The 25,863-nt window shown below is 31.0% G+C and overlaps 3 protein-coding genes and 2 pseudogenes across 3 annotated transcripts; 3 read left to right on the top strand and 2 right to left on the bottom strand.

Annotated features, from left to right (window-relative positions):
• Positions 1–467: 467 nt before the first annotated feature.
• LOC123898509 (1-aminocyclopropane-1-carboxylate oxidase homolog 1-like) lies at positions 468–3,318 on the bottom strand. The gene is made up of 3 exons (XM_045949488.1): positions 2,706–3,318; positions 1,686–2,007; positions 468–938 (listed from the first exon to the last, which is right to left on the bottom strand). Exons 1-3 carry the CDS (start codon positions 3,236–3,238, stop codon positions 681–683), a joined length of 1,113 nt encoding a protein of 370 aa, XP_045805444.1. The 5' UTR covers positions 3,239–3,318; the 3' UTR covers positions 468–680.
• Positions 3,319–4,141: 823 nt separating this feature from the next.
• LOC123902579 (probable aspartic proteinase GIP2) lies at positions 4,142–5,781 on the bottom strand. The gene has a single exon (XM_045952346.1). The coding sequence runs from the start codon at positions 5,628–5,630 to the stop codon at positions 4,311–4,313; it is 1,320 nt and encodes a 439-aa protein (XP_045808302.1). The 5' UTR covers positions 5,631–5,781; the 3' UTR covers positions 4,142–4,310.
• A 2,305-nt stretch (positions 5,782–8,086) lies between these two features.
• Positions 8,087–9,128, top strand: LOC123889359 (annotated as a pseudogene).
• A 4,970-nt stretch (positions 9,129–14,098) lies between these two features.
• Positions 14,099–15,138, top strand: LOC123889356. The gene is made up of 2 exons (XM_045938646.1): positions 14,099–14,635; positions 14,866–15,138. Exons 1-2 carry the CDS (start codon positions 14,099–14,101, stop codon positions 15,136–15,138), a joined length of 810 nt encoding a protein of 269 aa, XP_045794602.1.
• A 7,485-nt stretch (positions 15,139–22,623) lies between these two features.
• LOC123889352 lies at positions 22,624–25,573 on the top strand (annotated as a pseudogene).
• Positions 25,574–25,863: the final 290 nt, after the last annotated feature.

The following is a 25,863-nucleotide window of genomic DNA, read 5'->3' as shown; positions in this document are numbered from 1 at the left end:
TGCATCTTCATTTTCTAAGGGAAAACCCAGCACTTCTCCTTGCTTGCATACTCTACATAAAATTCCTCTACTTTTTCCACAAATTCGAATTCCATATTTTTAAAATCTTCGTCCATCAAATCTTTCATGTTTTGATCTACCACTCAGGTTAAAAGCTCTATACTATATTAAATTTTAATTAAAATATAATCTCACACAGATAAAATATTTAGAGCAGTAGTTTGAATAAGTGTTTGAGTAAGTACTTGTACTCAAACTAAATCTCTAGAGCAATATGCAGATTTTGATTTACACTCTTTTTTACTCTATGTTGGATTTGTATGCTACTAGTACTCTCTGAGTCTTTTGTATAAAAAAACTCAATAAACTGATTTACTACACAATAAGTTATTCTCACTTCACTAGGCATTAGTCAGGTACCGGTGTCTTTATCTTTAACACGACACTGACACATAAACACGACACACTGGTAACAACTAACAAAATAGAATTTATATAATGTAATCATATTTATTGCTGGTGATGGAAACCAACATGTTTTAGAATTTAGACACCAGACACACCGTTGAATATAAAGTGTTGGTGCCACATTGCTTGATACTGAATATTCATATAATACAAGACTAAATCCAACACCATAACGATTAAATACTGCTCCAATTCAATTCTTAATATCTTCCTCACAACCTGAAATGCTGCAAGTAAGAGTTTCCATCAAGGCCTTTTTCATAATAATGTGCTATGACTTCTTTCACAGTAGTGTCCCTATAGATTGGTGGATTTTCTTCTGATAACAATTCCTTTATCGGACCAACAACCTTGGATTTAACCACTTCTAATGATGGGTTTACAAAGAAGTTTGCTATGGAGATTCTAGGGCCTATATTCTTGGTTATAACCCGGTGATAAACACTTGTGAACATGTCATTTGTTAGAAGCTGCAAAGGAGATTAATAAATGTAATCATTAAAAAATCACAACAATAAATCTCTTGTCACAAAGAAAGTGCAGAAATTAATGTTGATCAAGAAGACATGGAAGACAAACTGATACATCAGGAGAGGGAACATGGTGATCACAAATAGCTTGAATCACAAGAAATCAAAACTCTAAGCTTACACTTACGGTTATAACCGACTTTGGTGCAGTTAGATGAGTTTGTTAAAATCCAATGCTTTAGGCCTAGTTACTTATCATGTACTCTATGTGAAGCTTAGTTCATAACTGTAAGTAACTGCTCAGATTTTGCAATAATCAATTTGCTCTTCTCATTTTCTCTCAATTTTCATTTCTCAACAATAAGCATTTACATTTAATCTTAGAATTGAGAGTTGTGTCTAACCCAACCCTACAAAACCTGCTTGTAAGGCGAGGATGACCCTCACTTATAAACACAAATTCTGGCCATCTCGCAAGCGATGTGGACTTCTTAACACACCCCCTCGCGCCCAGCACAGCTGGGTTTGGGGGGCGAATATAAATGGTGGATGGCCCGATAGCGGAAACTTGATAATAGATGGCCCAGCGAATTGTGGAGAGGCTCTGATTCCATTTTAGATTTGAGAGCTGGGTCTAACTCAACCCTACAAAACCGGCTTGTAAGGTGAGGATTTCCCTCACTTATAAACACACATTCGGTCCATCTCGCAAGCGACGTGGAATTCTTAACATTTAACATCACTTACCTGCATAACATTACCAATGTTTACAACAAGAGAACCATGCAGTGGACGAACATCAACCCATTGATTCTGATGAAGAACTTGAAGACCACCAATCTGGTCTTGTAGAAGAATTGTCAAGAAGTCACTATCAGTGTGCTTCGAAATTCCCAATGTTACTTCAGGTTCAGGGCATGCAGGATAGTAGTGACCCAAAAGAAATTGTCCATATGGTGAGATTAATTCTTTAAGGTAAGAAGGATCAAGGCCTAATGCTTCTGAGAATAGCTCAAAGATTGTAAAGGCTAAAGTCCTTACTTTCTTTGAATATTCAATCACAATGTCTCTGCCATTTCATAATCATCTCATCAAAGACAAGGAAAAAAACATTGATAAGCTTTACAACTTTACACAATTTTATGTGAAGTGCCGTTTAAGCTATTGCACACACATTTATTTATCATTATTTCCTGTCATATAAGGTAAGAAAAATAATTGTTGTTGACTAAAATGTCCTTGAGTAGTAGGAATTAGGTGGAATAATGACTAATTTATATAGAGTAGTTGAAATACAAATGAATAAGGGTATTCTTTGAAAAAGTAATTAATACTTCTTTAATATTCTATAAGCTAAAGTGAAATAGTTTAAAACAAACAAGACTAAATTGCATTTTTAGCCCCTTAACTTTCACAAACTTGCAATTTTGGCTCATAACATTCATAATGACACTTTTTGCCCCCTAACTTTTGCCCTTTTTGCACCCCACTGATTTTGACCAAGTCAACGCACACGTGGACATTGACTCACATGTCACGTCGTCATGTCTTACACACGTGGACAATGACTCATATGCCTCGTCAGTATGTCTATGTTGACGTGTGCGTTGGAAAAATCAAAGTCTCGCGTTTAAAAGGGTTATGATTTGAAGAAACTAGAAAAAAGTTAACAAAACGACACTTTCTCACCTTATGAGTCAGTTTTCTAAAGATAAATTTGATCAAATTCAAACCTAAGATGGTATCAGACCCGATCCGAAAACTTACCTGCATACATGTGGTATTTCTTCTGGTTTGGGAGGATCAGGACTTACAAAAATAGCAATTGAGTCCCTCCAGTTAGCAGCAGGGTCCCTAAAAAGGCTACCATTAGAGAAATATCTAACTTTCTTACTAGCATCCCTTGTATAGAATGGTTTCCTTTCAACAGCTTCTTGTTCATTAAACCTACGGATTCCACTAATCATCTCATCCAAAACACTAACCGGAATACCGTGATTAATCACTTGGAAAAATCCCCATTCCTTGCATGCACTTCGAATCTTGTTGAGTACCTCAACATGTATACATGGATTAGTGTTTATATCTTGAAGGTCTATGATGGGGACACTAAACTTGGAAGATGAGTCAGTTTCATGAGTAGAGTTCAAGTTCAATTTGGGAGAATGGAACATGTGTGGAATCTTTGTCACACCAGATTCTAAGAGACCTTTCACACCAGCTTTTGATTCTTCAAAGGCTTTCACTTCTGCTATTCTGTCATATGTGGAAGTGGAACTGTTATTTTCCTCTAACTCCATGATGAGAAAGAAGTAGAAAATACAATGTTCTAAGTTTGTTCACTAACTCTAAAGTCAATGATGATAATGCTTAAGTTGGTTTCTGTAAGAGCAGCTCAACTTAAAATATATAAGATTGGGAAGTGAAACACTAAAATATAGCCACCAAGATGAGAAAACAGGCACATTTTATATTTTTTATTCCAAATGATCACATGTTTAATTTAATGATAATAAATCATATACTACATTTTTAGTAATAATAATAACAAGCAATGGGGTATACACATAAATGTTTAAGTATAGATAACGACCATGTGTAATTCGCTATCACATTAGTCCTTGAATTGGTTTTAGGTAGTCAATTTAGTCTTCAAATATATTTTTTGTTGGTCAATTTAGTCGATAAAATTACTATCAAATGATATATTGGGGATATATTTGCAATTTCGATGCATTCAGGGATCAATATGACAATAAGTTACACTTAAGGAATCAAAGGGGGTGGTTTTCCTGTTTAATTATTATCACCAGTCCTTTTCCAATGTTTTTTCAAACATAGATTACCAATTCAATTGAGGACTTGTGCAGTGTTGAACAACATGAATTTATGATAATACTGACTGAACACTGTTTTTCTTTTTCATTCTTCTGAATTGAAAATTATCTCATTCCTGTGTTTTTCAATTTAAGTGTTCCTTCAATTCAATTTTAGGATATCTATGCTATTGTTGTTAGTAAATCAGTGCAATAATTCTCTACCAAAAAAATTAAAAAATCAGTGCAATAATTTCATAACTCAGCCTATGTTTGGTCTCATGATGGATATATCAAAATCACGGCGGATCACCGTAATTCTGTAATACTCACCGTAATACCAAAGATACATTCACTAGTCACTATGGTAGGATAAAAACCAAGCAATTCAAAATGTAAGATGCATTTATCTATTTATACTAGTCTTTATTTTGCAAGCAAATAAACTAAATTTTGGGAGGTTAATACATCAACAAAACCTCACTTATTTCACAACCTACTTTACACACATAGATATCACATATAGTATTATTAATTTGAACATCACAATCAAGTTCTAAATAGAGGATGTAAAATTAAAGTTTCCACAATTATCATGCTCCAAAAACAGTGATCTAAAACCAAGCCTTGAAGTAGCCAAATCAAACTGCAACAAATTATTCTCCAATTGATGTGCACCAATAATGATTGAAGTCATTGGTTTAGAACCACCAACCACAAAACCAACTTGAGAATCTTTAGCAAAATCAGATCCAGCATCAACAAAACCCAAACAAATCACATTTTTATCATAAATAGAAACCATTGAATTAGCTCCAATAATATTCCAAACCACATCATTCTGCAACACTAGATCAATAGAAGGAACATCTGGTCCAATTCTAGAAGAACTAATACTATGTGTATCAAAACATGTTCCAAATGGTGCTACTGGTGTAACAGTTGAAACTCCTAATGTTTTCACAAATGCATCAGAAACAGCTTTATAGATTGAAGTTTCCAATATAGTGTAAGGATTAACAGTACTAATCTTGGTTCCACCAAATCCATTTTTGTCTATAGATAAAAGGGTTGTGTTCAAGTTTACATTTTTATCAGAAATTCTAATAGATTTCACACCTATGAAATACTCAACTGATTTTTCACCTAAGAAAGAACTTGGAGCAGTGCTAACAGGGTTTGTTAAAAGTGGTGTAAAGATAAGAACTTTGGATTCATCAAAGTTCAATAGATAAGGTCCATCACCAAAGAAAAGAACACCATTTGAAGTACCTAAACAAATTGCAAACTTATTTTTGAAGCTAAAAGCTGATGAAAACTGTGAAGGAAATGACACTTTAGTCCTTCCAAGACCAGCTATACCTTTGACACCTTTAGCAAGACCCTTTTGAACAACATTTGAACCACAAATGAACAAGAAGTTAGGAACAGAAACAAATCTACCAGAATAGTTTCCATTTGTGGATTGAACTGAAACAATATCTGAATGTATGTCACCAAATGTTGAAACACCTGTTACTGTATTGGTAGGTGAATGGCCACAGATGTTTTGGTCACTGCAACTGTGTGAGTTGAAGAGTGAGCATTGAGATGAAGCACAAAGAACTGGTTTTGAAGTTGATGAGACATAGCCCTTTTCACAGTTGACCCAAAAATAGCCACCACCAAGATCTAGAGTTAGATTTATTTGGACTAGTGGTGTTCTTTGTTTGATTTGAGTTGTGTATTGAATTGTAGATGAAGAAGTGTCTTTGTTTATGGGAAGAACTAGTGCTTTTGGTCTGAAAGAGGTTTGTGCTATGGAGAATGAGATGATTAAAGTGAGAGAGGTTAAAAGGGTGAAGAGTTTAGCTGAGGGAACCATTGGAACAAACATGAAATTGATGAGGGGCAGCAGAGGAAAATGTAGATGAGAGAGAGCTTTGGAAAACGTGTGATATAATTATGAGAAAGAAAGAAGGAAATGTAGTAAGTTTATAGCTATCAACCAGAAAGATACGACACGGACACAACGACATAGTTAATATAAAAATATAGGATACTGATACCATTATATATTTATAAAGGATCTAAATTGAGAATCAAATATATACACGTGCATCTTAGCTGACCAAGTTATTTTATTATAAAAAGTTTTAAAACAATATACGATAGTATTTGACCTTTATTTATCTATTTACATTAAAAAGCTAAAAATATCTCTCATTGATTAATATTATTGTTTCAACACATAAACATGTCTAATATGTGTCTAACGAAAGTATAAGCAAAGAAAAAAAAAATTTAAGCACTTGTTCGACGTGTGTTGTACGGATGTCTTATAGGTGTCGGATATCAATCCAAGGAACGGCGGAGTAAAAAAAATGATATTTTTTAGATGTATGTCTGAACTATTCGGCACATGTCGTATGAATGTCATACATGTATGAGGATACTAACGCGTGTCAGATATCGTAATCATAGAGGTGTCTCACTTTCATAGGTTATAGTATAAGTTTGTTGTGCTAGACTTTTCTTGTACGACCTTCAGCACATAGATCATTAATGGAGGAGTCAACAATAGCAACTTAGTTGAGAGCTAATCTTGTATGGTGGCCGATCAAATCCATAGCGTTTAAACACAACAAATCGATTTAACATTTTTGAAAATGAGTGTCTCTTTGCGTATGTGTGGAAACACTAAAAATTTAGTTCTATGATCATAGAAAACTTGCTCGTGGATGAACCTTATCACGGTTCTCGGTTGTAATAAATCAAATAATTTTTACACAATTTTGCATATAAATTGTTGATTATAAATCAAATGGTTCATATTAATGCAATTATAAAATCATTAAATAATTTCGACCACACATTTTAAATTAGACGGTCATAATCGTTACGACGTCCCAAATCCAAAATCCAAATAATAGTCATACATATAAAGTTACGTGCATTCACTGAGAAGATACATAAATTAAGGTTCAAGGTAGTAATTCAATTCAACCATGGCTTTATCTTTTAATCTAATTTCTACATTCAATTCTCAGTGCCACCGAATGACCCAAAAAGAAGTAAATTAGACGTAACTATTGCACATGCATCAACTCAAGTTGCTATTTTTGACTCCTCAAATTAATAATCTGTGTGCAGAAAACCGTGTATATAGCAAGAAAAGTCTCACATAACATCTATATATAGCAACATTGGATTAATTCAATTCACCATATGTTCTGATAGTAAAAGAATAACAGATTAATAAACCAATGCGAAAAATAAAATTTATATAATTGACCTCAAGCCATTGTTATATATGTTACAGTAATGTGAAAGTAAAGAATCAGCTTGGTTGGTTTAGTGGAGTTGACTTACATCCTTGGAGTATGCTTATCTCAAGATCTTAGGTTTGATTACCTCTGGTGCCAATTTTGGTGGGCTAGTTCAAACAGAGAAAAAAAAAAAAACTCTGGCTTTAAATGAGCTCCGCTAGTGGACAGTGAAATTGGTTCTTTCGGATTAGTCAGTCTTATGATTGGTTATCGAGTTTTCAAAAAAAAAAGTGAAAGTATTGTCTTTGAGTCTTTCACACTCTTAATCTCTACTATAAAATGGTGTGTATATTCTCAATAGTGGAATGAAAGCAAACTTAAAACTAAAGACTATTTTTTATTCTACCATCAAGAATTCATAAGTCGTCATTACCACCCAAATAGTGACCATTAAACTTGAGACCCTCTAAAATCAAAACTATCAAAATCTATGGACCACTTAAATGTGAGTTTTTACTAATAATCAATATATAGACAAAACCGTTATATTTTTACATTCTCCCACTTGGTCCATAGGTCTAAATATTGGCCTAAATTGAGTCATCATACCTTCCTTAAGAAACAAACACATGAATCATAACGATAGTTCTTCTAAAAGCAAGTATTTTCATCTATGTATTACGACATGTATAGTTTCTCAAGTATATATACCTAATGTGGTAATAAAACTTAATGAATAAACCATATGTTTATTCTTGGTCCAAAATGAAATATATTTTCTCAAAACTAAAGTGCGCATGAAAAAATACCGTAATATATAAGAGTTTTATTAATAAACTGTACGCATACAATTTTAAAGTGGACGCAAGTTCTATTTTCTCTGATCCTTAAATTTTAGTGGTGACGTACCTTTAGTCAAAGAGTTGGCGATCATTAAATTAGTGTTAATGTGCTCAATGACCTCTGCTTTATCTTTAACTTTTTTTTAATGACCAAGTACTTAATGCGTTATATTTTTACAAACATTTCCTAAATTTCTTTCTCATAATAATATCACACGTTTCTCTTTGTTTATTGTTCTGTTATGCTTGTTTCAATGGCTCCCTCAGCTAAACACTTGATATTTTTATCTTTCCTTTCTTTAATCATCTCATTGTCCATAGCTCAAACCTCTTTCAGACCAAAAGCACTTGTTCTTCCCATAACCAAAGATGTTTCCTCCTCTATAACTCAAATCAAACAAAGAACACCACTTGTGCCAGTTAATCTAACTCTTGATATTGGTGGTGGCTACTTTTGGGTGAACTGTGAAAAGGGTTGTCTCATCCACCTCAAAACAAGTTCTTTGTGCTTCATCTCAATGCTTACTCTTCGATTCACAATTATATCTTCTTCCACCCCTAAGAGCTACAATGAATCAAAGAACTCTGAACTTCCCTAATAGTCGACTAAGAATTCATTCAGACATTGTTTCAGTTCAATCCACTGATGGAAACAATCCAACTAGAATTGTTTCTGTTCCTAATTTTCTCTTCATATGTGGTTCAAATATTGTACAAAAGGGTCTTTCTAATCTATTAGAGTTTCTGATAAAAATGTAAACTTGAACACAACCCTTTTATCTATAAACAAAAATGGATTTGGTGGAACCAAAATTAGTACTGTTAACCCTTACACCATAATGGAAACATTAATCTATAAAGCTGTTGGTGATGCATTTTGAAAAATTAGGAGTTCCAACTGTTACACCAGTAGCACCATTTGAAACTTGTTTTGCAAGTAAAGATATAAGTTTTTCCAGAATGAGACCTGGTGTACCTTCTATTGATTTGGTTTTGCATAGTGAGAATGTGGTTTGGAATATTATTGGGGCTAATGCAATGGTTTCTCTTGATAATAATGTGATTTTTTTGGGCTTTGTGGATGCTGGATCAGATTTTGCTAAAGCTTCTCAAGTTGGTTTTGTTGTTGGTGGTTCTAAACCAATGACTTCAATTACTATTGGTGCACATCAATTGGAGAATAATTTGTTGCAATTTGATTTGGCTACTTCAAGACTTGGTTTTAGATCACTCTTTTTGGAGCATGATAATTGTAACAACTTTAATTTTACATCCTCTGTTTAGAACTTCATTATTCTGGTTTATGTGAAATCTATAGTTAGTGAATATGTGAGCTGCTATTGATGTATAGCCTCCAAAGTTTAATTTCTTTTTGCAAAATAAATACTAGTATAAATAGATACGAAAATGCTAACAAGTGTTCTAGAGAGATAATGGTTAAGGAGGAGTAGTTATATTGTCTCAAAAATTGTGTAGTCAACTTTAATCTTAATAAAAAGTTTGTTTCAATATGGCCCAAATAGATAAATGTATCTTAAATTTTGAATTACTTTTTATTTGGTTTTTTAGTAGTTTAGTGACAAAAAACTTATATAGTTTTTAATATGAAAAAATGTAGAATTTTGAATTCGAACTTAAGTCATTGCATATCAACATGTTTCTATAACTATCAACTGAATTGTAGTTATTAGATTGTTTTTTTACTTGATTTTTATTCTACTTTCTTTTTTTTTTTTTACTTAATTTTATTCTACCTTATTGTGAGTCATAATATTATCAAAGTGATCCACCGACAACTATAGCATAGATATCCTAAAATTTGAATGCACATTTAAAGTGAAATTTTTCCTGTTGATACAAAATGAGACAGCAATACTTTTTTTTGGGTACATTGAGACAGCAATTGCCAATTATATGCAAATTTTGGTGAGCACTCCGGTACACATATTATGTGGATGTGTACCGGTACATTGTTGATGTGTATAATTTTAATTGGTCCACATATAATGATAATTTAACAAATCATTTCAAGACTTCTTTAAATAGAAGTTTTCTAAATTACTCTTTTAATTACAAAAATTTCAAATTGGGGATTATTGTAATTTAGAAACCTTAAAACATGTTTCAATAATTTCAAACGAAAGTCAAAATTCCTTAAACATGTCTCTTTCTCTCTTTTGTGTCTTTGTTCTCCTTTCTTTAATTTTGGATACTTATTTTTAGGGTTTTAATATGCGTATATTTTTTTTTAATCAATTTCTTTTATTTTTTGAAAGTATAGCACCCCTTGAATTCATTCTGATGCCTTTCTTTAAGAACAAAAAATTCTGATGTCTTTCTTTCAATTCCTCTTAAAGTTCATATTTTTTTTTTCATATCTCAATTTCATGGTTTTTCAATTTTTGGGTGTTGGATTTTTTTGTTTTAGGTTATTAGGGTTCATAGAAAATTGTTCTTATCTTTGTTTTTGCTAGTGGGGTTACAGTGAAACACAAAACTGAAGACTTTTGGAACCGAAAATTAGAGAGAATAGAAATATCATTATAAATTTGAAGTGGGCAAGTGGCTTGGTTTTAAGACAAAAATTTGAGAATAGAAACCGTATAATTTGTCATGATAATACATTTTCTTCAATACACTGTATTCTGTTGTGTGAATTTGTATGATTGATACTATGATTATATATTAAACGGTTGCATTTTTTAAGAAAATAAAAGTTAAAAGATGTGGTTAATTTTTATTTAGAAGGGTAGTATTTCTAAAGAAAAAAATTGAAGATGTTATTGATTTTTGCTTAGAATTGTAGTATTTTAAAGGAAAAAAAATCAAAGTTAAAAGATTTTATTGATTTTTGTTTATTTTGCGCGACGGCGGAATGACATTAGGGATCTTGTTTTAGTATTGAGTTTATGCTTTATTTATTTTTTTGACGCAAGGTTTATGCTTTTTTTTAACAATATAAAACAAAACATTAATATAATATAATATAATATAATATAATATAATATAATAACAAACAAATTTAATTTACAAAATATCATTTGTCTTGTTGGTAAGTTATATATTTTGTTAATTTACGGTCATGGGTTCTAATCCCTCATGGGACAATTTTTATTTTACTTTTTTAAAAATAAATTTTTAATAAATTATTTTTGAGCTTATAAAAAATAACTTTTGCAAATAAATAATGATTAAGGGTCCGTTTGGATTAGCTTATTTTTGAGTTTATGCAAGCAGTTTATGCAATTTTTATGTATTATTATAAGTTTGTTAAGGTGGTTTATGATAAAATAGCTTATAAAAATACAATTTTCACTAGTGTGAACTTATAAAATAACATAAAACATAATTTATATTGCATAAGCTGTTTGCATATGCTCAAAAATAAGCTAATCCAAACGGGACCTAAATCTCAACTAACTGAACCGACTAAAATAACAAAAAAAAAAAAGCTAATTGGACTAACAGTTACTTAAGAATCCCTCGTGGAAACCCACTTAGGTTGGTTTAGTGGTGTTGACTTGGGTCCTTGGAGTATGCTCCTCTCAAGGTGTTAGGTTCGATTCCCTCGTGTGCCAATTTCGGTGGAATAGTCCATACAGAGCAAAAAAAAAAACTATGGCTTTATATGGGGCCCCGCAAGTGGGCGGTGAAATTGGTCGTTTCGGATTAGTCGGTCCTAGAATCAGATACCGAGTTTTTTTTATAAAAAAGAATCCCTCGTAGATCAAATTTATTCTCAAACAATCCAATATCACTTAATTGGAATGACGCACATAGGATTCAAACTTTCGGCAAGATAATGGTTCAATATCAACTGGTTGGATTTCCTGTGACTCAAAAAACTTAGTTCATATATGACCTGACTATTAAGTCTTAACTCTCAACTAATAATGCCGACTGTGATTAAAGAAATCAAAATTTATAGACCAAACTCTTCAACTTGAAACATAGTTCATATGCAAAACCTAACTAATTATACCTATTTTTAATTAAGGAATTCAATTTTTCTCAATCAAGTCATTCAATATAACCTAATAACCTAATTGAAGTAACAAATACTTATGAATTTAAATTTCGACAATCAAACATTTCTTTATTGATATAAAAATTTCATTTACAAAAACTTTAGTATTTTTTAAAATGAGATGAATTAAATATGAATTTAATAAATAAAAAAAACAAGATAAAAGTAACGAATACTTTGACCTAAAAATTAAATTTTGAGCTCCTAATTTTTGGACAAACTTTTTATAATGCTCTATACATATTTTGCAAAATCATCATAAATACGCATCGACTTAACAACATGATTAAAATTACATGCATACTAGGTTTGCTCTAGTATGTTAGAGGTCGTTGGATCGATCCTAAGCTCTATTGTAAATATAAAAAAAATTACATGCATAAATATTTTGTGGAGATGAAAACATGACATTTTTTATGAAGAAAAAAAATTAAATTCAGTAACTTTACAGCGATAAAATACTACGAATCACTAAAAATTAACAATTAATATTACGCAAAATTAACAAAATTATTATTTTTTGTACAAAAAAATAAATGTATTTTAATATTTGTATTAATGGTTAAACGACAAATAAATATTAATCTTTATAAACTAATAATATTAAAATATTATTTTAAAAGGTAATAATATAGAAATATTAAAATCATCCACTCATAATAATAATTAAAAAATTTGTTAAAGTCATACGTTTCTTTCTTTAGAAAATACACAATACTAAAATCATATTATTTTATAGGATATTATAATAATTAAAAAAAATTGGAGTAAATATTAAAATATTTGAATCTTGTTAAAAAAAAAAGTGAAAATTTGGGTTGGAAGATTTGATACATGCTTTGATTTATTGTGGAATATGATTGATGATTATATTTATGTGATGGATATATTTGCAAATTTTAAAAAGTAGTGTTTAATATAAAAAATTTAATAAAGAAACAAAATCTGCATTAAATGTTTTCGATTTGTTAAACACATAAGCAATGTACCAATACATTGCCACATAATATGTGTACCGAAGAATTCACCTAAAAAAAATCATAGATGGAAACAAAATAAAACAATCTATACGCATAAAAGTAGCAACAAATGAGATGAATACGATCAACTCAATAATCTCACTAAAATTTTATATAAAAAAAAAATATAAAAAGAATATAATAAAAAATACAATAAAAAAATGATATGCTTAAAAATAAGAATAAAATAGATCATAGGAATATAAAAATAAGAATAAAATAGTCGAATTTTCCTAATCAATGTTTTATTATTTATTAGAAAATATACACGGGACAATTATTTGTGACAGATACATTAAAAATTGAATAATTCGTCATTGATAATTATAATCAAATTTATCAATTTAATAAGTTTTACAAAAAAATAGTACAATAGTTTCACTTATATTTTAACAATAGTATATAGTAACAAATTTTTAAATATTTTACTCTACATATATTTTCTACTATAATATAATGACAAACTTAAATATCAAATAAAATTCAATGACTCGTGCGAATGCACGAGTCTTTAAACTAGTTTGACTATAAAATTCTCGTGAAATTGATATTGGTGGTGGCTTTGTGGGTGGGTAGGGGATGTGTGTCACTTTGGGGCTAGGGTAATAAGTTAAGCCTAATTGGAAGAATATTTATCCCAATTTGTTTGAGTTTCTTGTGTAATATGGATTCGACATATATATATATATATATATATATATATATATATATATATATATATATATATATATATATATATATATATATATTATTAATCTAATCAAGTACTCCGTATATAGTTGGGTATTTGATGATTCTTTGTTTTTCAATTGTAAATGGACTTGGTACATGAGCCTAGACGATGTTAAGGGTTCGTTTGGTGCGCAGGATAGGATAGTGACAGGATAGGATATGCAACAAGATAGTGATAGGATAAGATATCAGCAGGATAACAGTTATTCTCTGTTATCATATTCTGTGTTTGGTGCACACAGGATAACAAACATGATAACTATTATATTATATTTTTAATACATACTTGTTCATATCAATATGATAAGATACACAACATATTTAAATGACAAAATTACTCTTGTAAAACAATTGTTATTTTTTAAAAATTATATTGTAATACTTTGAATTTTATAAATAAAAATATAAATAAGTAATCAAATAAATTTAAATTTTAAATACAAATCATGAGAAAATAAACAAATTAAGTTTTTTATATGAATCATGATCAAATAAGTCCACTCTCTCCTTTTCTTTTCTTGATTGTAGCTGAAGGTCTCACTGGCCTTATGCATAGTGCAGTGGACAGAAGCCTTTTTCATGGTTACAAGGTTAGTAACAATATTTCTTTCCATACTCTCCAATTTGCTGATGATACTATTTTTGTGGGAGAAGGTAATTGGGATAATCTTTGGACTATAAAAACTGTTTTGCGGAGTTTTGAGATTGTGTCTGGTTTGAAAGTTAATTTTTACAAGAGTAAGCTTTACGGAATTAATCTTGAGGACCAGTTTTTACGAGCTTCTTCTTCCTTCTTGCATTGTGAAGTGGAGTCTATTCCTTTTCGTTTTCTTGGTATTCCGGTAGGAGCTAATCCTAGAAGAAGAGCCACTTGGTTACCTATTTTAGAATCCATGAAAAAAAGACTTTGTGTTTGGAACGGTCGTAACCTTTCTATAGGAGGTAGGGTTACTCTCATTAATTCTGTTCTTTCAAGTCTACCTCTTTATTTTTTTTCTTTCTACAAGGCACCGGTTTGTGTGATAAATAAGTTGATTAGTATCCAAAGAAATTTTTTGTGGGGCGGTGGAACAGATAATAAAAAAGTGTGTTGGGTGAGTTGGGACCGCATATGTCAACCAAAGGACAAAGGAGGATTGGGTATAAAAAATCTGGGGCTCTTTAATTCCTCACTTTTATGCAAGTGGGAGTGGAGATGCTTGGAGGAAATGATAACGTCATGGAAAGAACTTTTGAATTTTAGATATATGGATCTTTCACTACAAATCTTTTGCATGGAAAAGGGACGGAGGGGCTTAAACATTCTTCAATTTGGTGGCGAGACATTTTGAAATTGGGTGGCGGGGGGGAAGGTAATTGGTTTGGTAATAATGTTAGTATCGTACTCGGAGATGGGAAAGACATAAGTTTTTGGAATGAAAGATGGATTGGAATGGAGCCTTTTTGTGACTTGTATCCCGCTTTGTTCGTAAAAACAGTTCATCAAAATGCCACTATTTCGACCATGGGGACATAGGATAATAATATTTGGTCGTGGAAGCTTGATTGGACAGACCTGCTTACCGAAACAGAAACTGTAGCAGCTGCATAATTATTTTTACTATTGGAATAGGTGCAGCCTTGCAGGAACATTGCTGATAGACGCCGGTGGATCCCGAACACGGCGGGTATTTTTTCAGTTCAATCCGCTTATGCGGTTCTGCTGAAGAGAGTTAACTTGGTGGAAATTGAGCCAAAAACATTGTCAGCTTTGAAGGATCTTTGGAATAATAATGTTCCGACGAAAGTTAGCATTTTTGGTTGGAGGTTGTTATTAGATAAATTACCAACAAGGGAGACTCTTTTCAATAGAGGTATTATCACCAATAATTATGAGAGATGTTGTATTTTCTGCTTTAGGGAGGTGGAGGATTCTCAACATATTTTTTTCAATTGTCAAGTGACTCAACAAGTGTGGCATAACATATTTAGGTGGATGGACAGAAACTGCTTATCTTTTGAAGATATCCCTCAACATTTTATTTTGTTTGGAGACATTGCAAGAAGTAAACTTAGCAAAGGATTCCGACATGTTATTTGGTTAGCGACGACATGGAGCATATGGCGTATGCGCAATAATATATTGTTTAAAGGTGAACATGTTAATATAGCTACTTTAGTGGACCAAATTATTTATATTTCTTGGTTTTGGTTCATAGGCCGAGGTAGTGATGTTAATGTTGTTTTCTCAGAATGGTGCAATAATCCATTAGCTTGCTTTGATTGTATTTAATGTGATTATTCTTGAATTGTAAGGGTTGAGTGCCCCATGTACTCCTTATAATTCAAATTTTACTTATCAAAAAAAAAAATGATCAAATAAATAACTCAATTATACATGTTAGATAAGTTAAATAAATATATGATATATCTCATATGTAAATAATAAAACTACCATTGCAAAAGAATTATATTTAAGTTGTTATTAAATTTAAATTAATATTCCTATTTTGCAATTTTTTAATAATTATTTTACTTTAAAATATTGTAATTTTAGGAGAATTTTGATTTTTTAGATTATATAAATTACAAAATTACCCTTGTGAGAAAATCACATATATATATTTAAAAATTAATTATTTTATTATTAATTTACTATCAAATTATTTTATTATTTATATTTTATTAATTTTCAATTTTTTATTTTAAAATATATTTTATAGAATAAATCAACAATTTTTTCTTCTTATCTTATCCTGCTAGTAATTCAGCTCAAATTCAGGATAAGGATTTTAACTAGAGAAACAAGATAGGATAAGCTTCAGGATTAACTTATCATATCTTGTTGTGTCACCAAACACTGGATTGAGACATGATATGATACAATTATCCTATCATGTGCACCAAACGGACCCTAAAGGTAAAAGAAGAAGAAAGACGTAAAGGGAAGGATTGAAATCAGTTGATAATCGGAGAGTTTTTTCTATCATCACACTTTATATATGTTAACTAATATTAATCTAGAGTATTTTCATATGATGACTTTGTATGTCGTTGTACATCACACTTTCATAATATTAATCTAGAGTATTTTTTTATATGGAGTATGTTATTGATTTTCTTGTGATTTACATAGTTAGGTATAAAACTGTTGACGGTATCTAATTATTGATACTTGATGGTTGAAACATTTGCCATAGGAATAATGTAGTTAACTAGTTATTATATCTTTTATTTATAGACTGGTAAAAAAGCGAAATGCAATTTCTAAACCTGGAAGCGTAGTGCACCGACGACTAAGAATGAGAATAAGGCCAAGAAAGATTCCAACAACCCAAAAAGAATTCCATATGCACTTCCATTATCTTCATATTTGTATCCATGTGTTTACCATTTCTATTATATATCCTTTCTTTCATTGTGAGGATTTTAGAAAGACTTTTAAGGCAGAAAATACTAATGTGAAGGTCATATAAGCCATAAGTTTACAATTGAAAATCGTGATGTATCTTTTTTAATATGCATCTAAAAATATTTATCGTGTTCTTTGATTGAAGGTTGGAAAAGCCGGAGGAGAGAAATGGAAATCTTTGATTAAGCTGGAGGAGAGTAAAAGAAATCTTCAATACATAGTGGTAGAATTTGAATATTTATTAAGTTTTTTTATGCTTTCAAAGATAAATTTAACCAATATTTTTGTAAGTAGAAGTAGTTTATCAACGGAAAGAAATTAACACTTCTATACTAAATTCAACTGCATTAATATATTTGTAGTATTGACTTCTTTATATTGAAGAGGAATTTATTCTGTTGAAAAATATTTTTATTCTGTCTTATTCTAACTATTTATTTTAAATAAAAAGAAAGAAGCTCCATATGAAGCCAAAATACTAAAAAGGAAAGTTGATAATGAAAAACTTTTGAATGTTTATAATAACAAGGTAAGCATATTTTGTGTTTCTAATTTTAGGTGAGGCATACTCTACCCTTTTATAAATTAAGGATACATGTCCATTAACCAATAAGAACAAGTTACATGAGTGAATTTACATGTGGTACCCACAAGAAACTTGTTCATATAAATATTAGATGAAATAATATGGTTTAGTGTATGTATTTATGGAAATGATTTTCTTTTTTTATCAAGCAAATGCATCATGTTAAGTTAGTTTATTTGGTTTTGTATTATTATATAATATTGTCTAATAAAATAAAGAAATAAAATTATGTTAGTTTCTTTGCTTTTGAGTATGTTGTATAAATTTATTTAATTTTAAGTTGTTTGAAAAATAGAGAGCTACGTATAATTAATAGTTTGTATGAAAAAATGATAGTTTAAAAAATTGATTGCAAAGAATACATCGAAAAATACGATAATATGGAAATGTATTGTTTGAAAAAAAAAACATTATGAAACGATCAACTCAATCGAACCAAATCGGTTAGTTTGGTTCAACTTCATTTATGAAAAACTCTAAACATCGAACCAAACTGAAACAATGAAGATCTCATCAATTCGGACAGTTTTTTGACAAAAAAAAGAGTCCAAATAGAACCAATTACACCCCTAATGATATATATTTATCTCTTTTTGTGTGGTTTCAATTTATTTTTTTTTAGTTTTTTTTGTTGGTATGACTTGGTATTTCTAATATATATAATATCCATTCTCACACATAATATACATGAATCCATCATTCATATTTAGTACATAAAAAGTTAACGTGATTTGTTATGACATATATATACTTGTGGGGTTGTGGATTTAGTTGATGGTGTTATTAGTGTTAGAAATGCATGACTTCAAGAATCATGTTAATATATGAGAATAAGAGAGAATCAATTGTTTACGATTTATCCAATATTTAAAATTAATTTTATAATTTAAACTTAATATATAATTATTATTTAATTCTTTCTATAACTGTAGCAATCATATAACTTAAAATTCTAAATCAAAGGTAAACTTAATTTGATGTTTGCAAATATAAAATAAATAAATGAAAAAAATAAATAAATAAAAAACTCAAGAGATGGACTTGATAGCTTAAAAAACATCCTTCACTATATATATAGGGACTTTTGATGAAGAGACGATACTACAATTTTTAGCCTCCCAAAAGTTATTTCCTTCAATTTTTTGTTCAAATCACCTATAAAACTTTTTAAAAGCGAAATAATATTACTTGCAGGTGATGCCATTTAGTCATATTAAGTTCTAAATCGGTCGCTAAAGGCGAGTTTTATAGTAGTGTAAGGAATTTGAAGACAAAGCACAAACCAGGTGAAATATTAGAAGAAAAAAATAATTAAATTTTTCAAGATGGACGCTCTCTGTGAAAATCGCACCATGACAACGGTTTGTTGGGTCTTGAGGGGGTCCGGGGGATCATCACATCGGGCCTTGAACAATTATATAAGTGAGTTGGACACCACACTTTAACCCAAAACCTTAAGGTGTTAGGTTTATGGGTCCTTTCACTTATAAATCATTCAACATTCATTGTTTCATCCGATGTGGGACTCAACTCACACTTGAAATACCAACACGGTTCGATCGTGGCGCAACCGTTAGTAGGAATTCAGTTACCACGTGGAAAAAAATCATAAATCATGGCGCGATTTGAAGAATAGTGGCGCCATTTTGCTTGATTTTGAAATCTATAAAAGGATGTCTTCAACTCAGAATACAAGGAAACAATTTTAGAGAGCAGAAAATGGCGAGGAGCATTCCATAGACAAAATATCGATCAAGGTTTTCACCATTGGAGACATATTGAAGCCTGTTATTCATCGTCATTTTATATATAACTCTCAAAACTCTATTGTGATATTAGTTATTGTTATGAATAGCTAATTTACTCGAGGTTAGGAATACTAGATGATTCTTTCTGAAACTATTTCACATGTAACGAGTATCTAGTTTATGCAATAAAAACTATTAGTTATCCAAATAATTTTGTGTTTAATATTTTTTTTTATCTGGCCAATATTGAATTAAGGGTGCTGTTAACATGTGCATACATGGCACATGTTAATGTATCTATAATTAGAAATTTGCATTTAATATTACAAAAAAATTTAATGCTTAAAAGATATAATACACATGTTTCGAGAGAATATTTCTATAATTATATTCTTAACATGTGCCTTAGATGCACATGTTAACATTTGCCTTGAATTAACGATAAAGTTTGTACACTTTCCAAATAGCCATCAGCGTGCAAAATAATCATTGTTCTGGTCATTTTGAAAATTGCATAAAAACTGCACCGACAAACAAACATTTACAAAATAAATTATCCTCCACCTAAAACACCTGGGAACTAAACACAATCACCGGATACTAGTCCAACTCTCAAAAAGACCCAATAGAGGATACTAGTCCAACTCTTCCTACAAATGTTGATTCAACTTAGTGAGGCGCCCCCAAAAGATCCAATAGAGGTATCAAAGCTTTGGTTCATCTTGATAGGGTAGCGGGCGAATTTGAGTTAAGATGTGGTGTTCAACTCACTTGCGTGATAATTAATTACATAGATTAATCCCTTAAGGTAATTGAGATATGTTTAAGGGTTTGATCTTTGCAAAGAAATACTTTTACATATGCACCGGTTAGGGGTCAAAATTTCGACCAAATGGTTAAGGACCCAAACGTCGACTACTTGTGCTACATAACGTATAGGAAATCTTGATTCATTAATGTTGATGTTAATACTAAAAATTCTAATTAAATAAATATTGAATGTGAGTGTGTTTTTTAACTAAAAATAAGGTATTCATTAATCAATCGGTATATTACATCAGAAACGAACGACACAAGTTCAATGTCGCTAAAACTGAAAAATGATGAACTTGCAAAGAAACTCAAAACATCCAAGTTAATGACATAAAACTACAAAATTGATAAAATCAAAGTGACGGAATACTCAAGCCTCTCAATCTTAAGTGTTAATGCCTAAGTCATCATTAGATGAGTCGTGTAATAGATCTAAGTTGATTTGTCAATTTAGACCAAACAAACACCATAAAAACACACTACGCCACACCAAAAATGATGAATAAAACAAAAATACCCAATCAGAAGATGCAACTTAATTGTACATATTTATTTAGCATCCATTATAATCTAAAAAGTCTATATTTGAAAATAATTAAACCCTGAATAGAATAGATAGATAATTTTTTAATTCAGAAATAAAATTATCATTTCCAATCACAAAAATAAAATAATTAAAATATATTAAAAAAATATTTTTTTTTTTGAAGAAGCTAAATTAGCCCACCCAAATTGGCGCCAGAGAGAATCGAACCTCAGACCTCAAGAGGAGCACACTCCCAGGTCCCAAGCCAATACCAATGCACCAACCCAAGTGGGTCTATATTAAAAAAATATTATGTTAAATTAAAATTTGAAATTAATTAAGAAAGATAAATTTGGAGTTATCGGAGTTTGTTGAGATATTTTTTCAACAACTTTGATCTTTTAAACAAATTAACTATTAATATGCCAAGGGTTTAACAAGTTTGCTGGTTTGAACTTGCTGGTCCTATATGGACCCACAGTATGTGAAGAAGAAGACACAGTCCTAGAAGTTGGATTGTGTTTTTTTTTTTTTGATACATCCACTTCTTTTTGGTACATAATAAGTTGGATATATTGTATTTGAGTTTGATGCTACTAGCCAAGGGTCAATACTTGACATGGACAAATATGAAAATCATGCAAAGGGTTGAGATTAATGCATCTGATCTGAGAATCCTTGATCCCTTTCTCTCTTACCCTAGTATTCTTGGTCGTGACAATACTATTGTTCTTAATTTGGAGGTGCACTACATACATCATATGAGTTTGTTTTTGTTTTTTTTTTTTTTATATTGTATAAAGAAAATTAAATTGGTTTTGTTTTGTGTTTCTAATTTTATTTTTATGATTCATTGTGTTTCAGCTTATCAAGGCAATTATCACTGCTGAAGAGGTTAGTCAACAATTCTTTCAACGTTTGAAAATGTTGATTGATGATTGTGAATCAATTTCTTTTGGTTAAGAATTTAATGTGGATACACCTTCATCTAAAGTGATATATACAAAATTAATCAAGTCATTGAACTCAAGTGTTTGATGAGTTTTTTTACGCTGATCATTCAAAATATCCCAATTTAGTTTTTAAAAGAAACAATTTTTAGTGAATTTTATTTACTTATCGTCACATAATTTGAGTTTGGGCATCTTAAAATAACTACAAAACATTGTTATATGTTATATTTTTATGACTTAATTACATTTTTGTATCTATTTTATCACATTTATGAAAATAGTCCCTCTCTTTTCTTTTTTCTTTTTTTGACACTAAAATAGTCCCTCTCTTAAATTTAAGCTTTTTGGTCATTCTATTAGCACAATAAAAAATGTTTGATTTTAAGCCTATTTTTATTGGATTACTTGCTAAGTGTTGGGTTTGAAAGACTTCCTTCGTATATATCTTGGAAAGAAAAAAATAAACTATGAAGCATAGACATGGATACCGGACACAACACTGACACACGTTTAATATTGATAATAATTTTAGAAAATGACATAGTTCAAAATCATGTGTCCGCCTCATTCGAGGAGGTAGCAAGTATAAGGTTTAGAGTCCACATTATTGCTTGAAAAAATGGACGTTGAACACTTTATAAATGAGAGTGTCTATAAACTAACTCAATACCTTAATATTGGATAAAAGATATGGTGTCCAACTTATTTATATGGTTTTTGACTCTATGGATGATCCCGGCCTCTCCTAATGAGTTATGACCCAGTATTTCTAATTTTTTTTTTTAGGCTACTCAGTTTGAAAACCATAGATTTATTGTGCAATGAGTAATCAGGACTAAATGCAATGCACAAACCTCAACTGTCATATACCAGAATATGACTGCATGATTTAGTTTATTAATTTAGTAACAAAGGTCATGCCGGTTCGATCTCTGGCCCAGTTTGTAAAACATTGCTATAGAGTCTACTGCAATAGATTTTACTATGCTCTCTAACCAAGAAGATGGTAAAGAGTATCTTGGTGATTGACACGATGCTGAAGCTGCTGAAGAAGATTGTATGTTAGATTAAACTATGTTGAACTGTGTAAAATAACAGTTGACTGTGATTTTTCCTCTCAGAAATTTGTTTTCCTTTTGAATCACCTAATGTCATTTCTAATGAATTTATTAGAAATTGGAAATTCAGAATTGGTTCTTCTCAGACATTGATTTTCGTTCTGTATTTGAATGGTATAAAATATACAGTTAGAGTCACCGTTTGAGTTCCGTGCGATGGAGGTAGCTTTAGAAGACATTTATAGTTTTCTCGCTGCACACACAACTGAGTTGGAGACGGATGCTTATCTTGCATTAGATGAACTTCCTTCCAAGGTACAAACATAACTTGTGAGTCCTCTTATCCTGGCCCCTACTGTTTAGAATAAGCTAAAAATAAGAACTTCATTATAAGTCGTTGAGGAAAGGAGGTTTTTCTTTCTCTCCTTCAGTTCAGATATTTATGAGTTATGAGTTATGCAATGACAAGGCTTACTGCTCGGGTTCAAAAGGTCTATATGTTGTTGCGGATGACAGGAAAATAAATAACCGAAAGCGTGTAATCATTGAATTAAGGAATTAAAAACATAACTAATCTAAAATACTAAGAAAAAAAGTCTCTGATCACAGTACCCCTTCCCAACAAATACATCATTCTTTGTCATTACTATCTTATCAGATTTGAATGACACTTTAATCCCTACTTTATTCAACAGGGCTACCGAAATCAAATTGATCCTAATAGTAGTCACATGTAGCACATCACTTAAAGCCAATGACTTCCCATAAGTGAGCTTAAAAAATACTTTGCCTTTGCCGTTAACCACAACGGTTCTAGAATCACCAAGATAAACTTGATCTTCATCATCCCCACAGAAGTGTAGGAGGTAAAGGCAGCACTTTAGATGATAAGAAAAATGACGATGATGAAGTGAATCTTGTTACTGATGTGAGAAAATGGGTGGTAGACTCAGGGGCTACAGACATCTGCGCAAATAGAGCTGCCTTTACCGCTTACACTTCTGTGGTGGACGAAGAAGATCAAGTTTATCTTGGTGATTCTAGAACCGCTGTGGTTAACGGCATACACAAAGTATTTCTCAAGCTCACTTCCGAGAAGACATTGGCTTTAAGTAATGTGCTACATGTGTCTACCATCAGAACCAATTTGATTTTTGTAGAACTGTTAAATAAAGTAGGGGGGGGTAAAAGTGTCATTCAAATATGATAAGATAGTAACGACAAAGAATGATGCATTTGTTAGGAAGGGTTAGTGTGATCAGACACTTTTTGTTCTTAGTATTTAGTATTTCAAATTAGTTGTTTTTCATTCCTTAGTTTAGTGATTACATTCCAGCTATCTGCAACAACAATCTATTGCACAACTCCCCAGAGTACAACCGGTTTTTTCACGATGATAAACGTGCCGCAACAATTTAAGGATTTTTACAGCTTGTGCTTCAAGATGGCTATGTTATAGTGTTGTGGAATAGCAAAATTGTAACAAATTGCTATTTTTCTGCAATACACAGTTTTGTGCAAAGTGTTGAATAAACTGCTATTTTTCGTGATTCGCGCGATTGATAACCTGATGTTCATTGATCATTTGACTATGAAATTTGACTTACATTAAGTAGGATTATCAACATCTTAATAACCTATATGAAAAATTATCCAATCCAATGTCAAGAACTTTGCTATCTTAGAATCAGGTAGTGTTTTGTTTAGATGGGAACTTAAGGAGCCTTGACATTCTTTGTGCTGAATATTATCATCTAGATTAGTTATAAATGAAATACAAATATATTCCTTCCTCCATCTGGCATCGCAGGTTCTTGTTATCTGCTACAGGTCAGAGATGAGCTTGCACAATTGCTGGATGATGACGATGATATATATGGCTGTCCTATACTTGTCGAGGAAGGCAGGTTCAACATCGCCAGTTAGTGGTGGATCAGGTGCTGCAAATTGGTTTTCTGCCTCTCCAACAATAGGATCAAAGATATCCAGAGCAAGTATTGTAACAGGTCGTTTCAATGAAAATGATGTTGAAGAGATCGAAATGTTACTTGAGGTTATTACATTTTTTTTTTACCTCAAAAAATATTTAGAATGAATCTTCTATATTTTTTAATGAAAAATAACTGTTATAATGTGTTTAACTCATTTTTGCAGGCTTATTTCATGCAAATTGATGAAACGTTAAACAAATTATAATGACAGTATAAGTATCACGTCCACGTGAATATTACATTTTCACATTATACTTGAACTCTGAATTCTCCGTTTATAGTAGCTTTACCTCATATATAGAGGATGATGATATCATATTTAATCTAATTACTTTCCTTTTTCTTTTCATTAAAGCTGCGAGAGTATATTGATGATACTGAAGATTACATTAACATTTCAAGTACGTAACTAGCAGTCTATTTAATTTACTGTTAGTAACCATAAGTATTTATTGAATTACATGTAATATGAATAAATATTTGTGTTCTGTTCTTCCATTTCGCAGCTTGGCAATCATCGTAATCGGCTTATTAAGGTACCTTTTATGTTTTTGCATCATGCATGTCATCTATAAAATGTATTTTACTTGGAGTTTGCTAAACCTTTGAATTTTTGTATGCAGTTAGAGCTCTTTCTTAACCTTTGGAACTGTTTGCCTAACTTTCTTCTCTCTGGTGGCTGGTATTTTCGGCATGAACATCCCATATACTTGGAACTCTATTGATACCATCACATATTTAATTAACATAAGGCTCGACCATCTTTTGGAATTTCTCTTAATTCGAGTAGTTGTCCTTTTTCATCCATTCATACATTTTGTCGTTTGGGGATCAACCTTATTTGGGATGAATAACCTACGGATTGAGTTACCCTTATTAGTTTAAATGTTACCTTTTACCGACTTTCATTCACATATACTTATTTCATGTATTGCACAAGTTTTGCTTTTGCAGTTTTGCTCAATGATCATCACAATTCAAAATCCATTTGGGGCTTGAAAAGAGTGCCGATAAGCTCAATGCAAGTTTCATATTTATGGTTGCACGTTAGGTTTTAGATTGCTTTTAACAAATGAATGAATTTATATATCAAGAAAAAGAGCATAATCTAAATACTAGACTATTTTGCATGCTCTTATATATGGTCAAAATCATTCTGTGCATAACTTGCATTT

The sequence above is a fragment of the Trifolium pratense genome, linkage group LG1, assembly GCF_020283565.1.
Source record: "Trifolium pratense cultivar HEN17-A07 linkage group LG1, ARS_RC_1.1, whole genome shotgun sequence".
In the NCBI taxonomy this organism is placed as follows: Eukaryota; Viridiplantae; Streptophyta; class Magnoliopsida; order Fabales; family Fabaceae; genus Trifolium; species Trifolium pratense.
The sequence above is the reverse complement of the archived record's forward strand: the minus strand, read 5'-3'. Positions and strand labels throughout refer to the sequence as shown.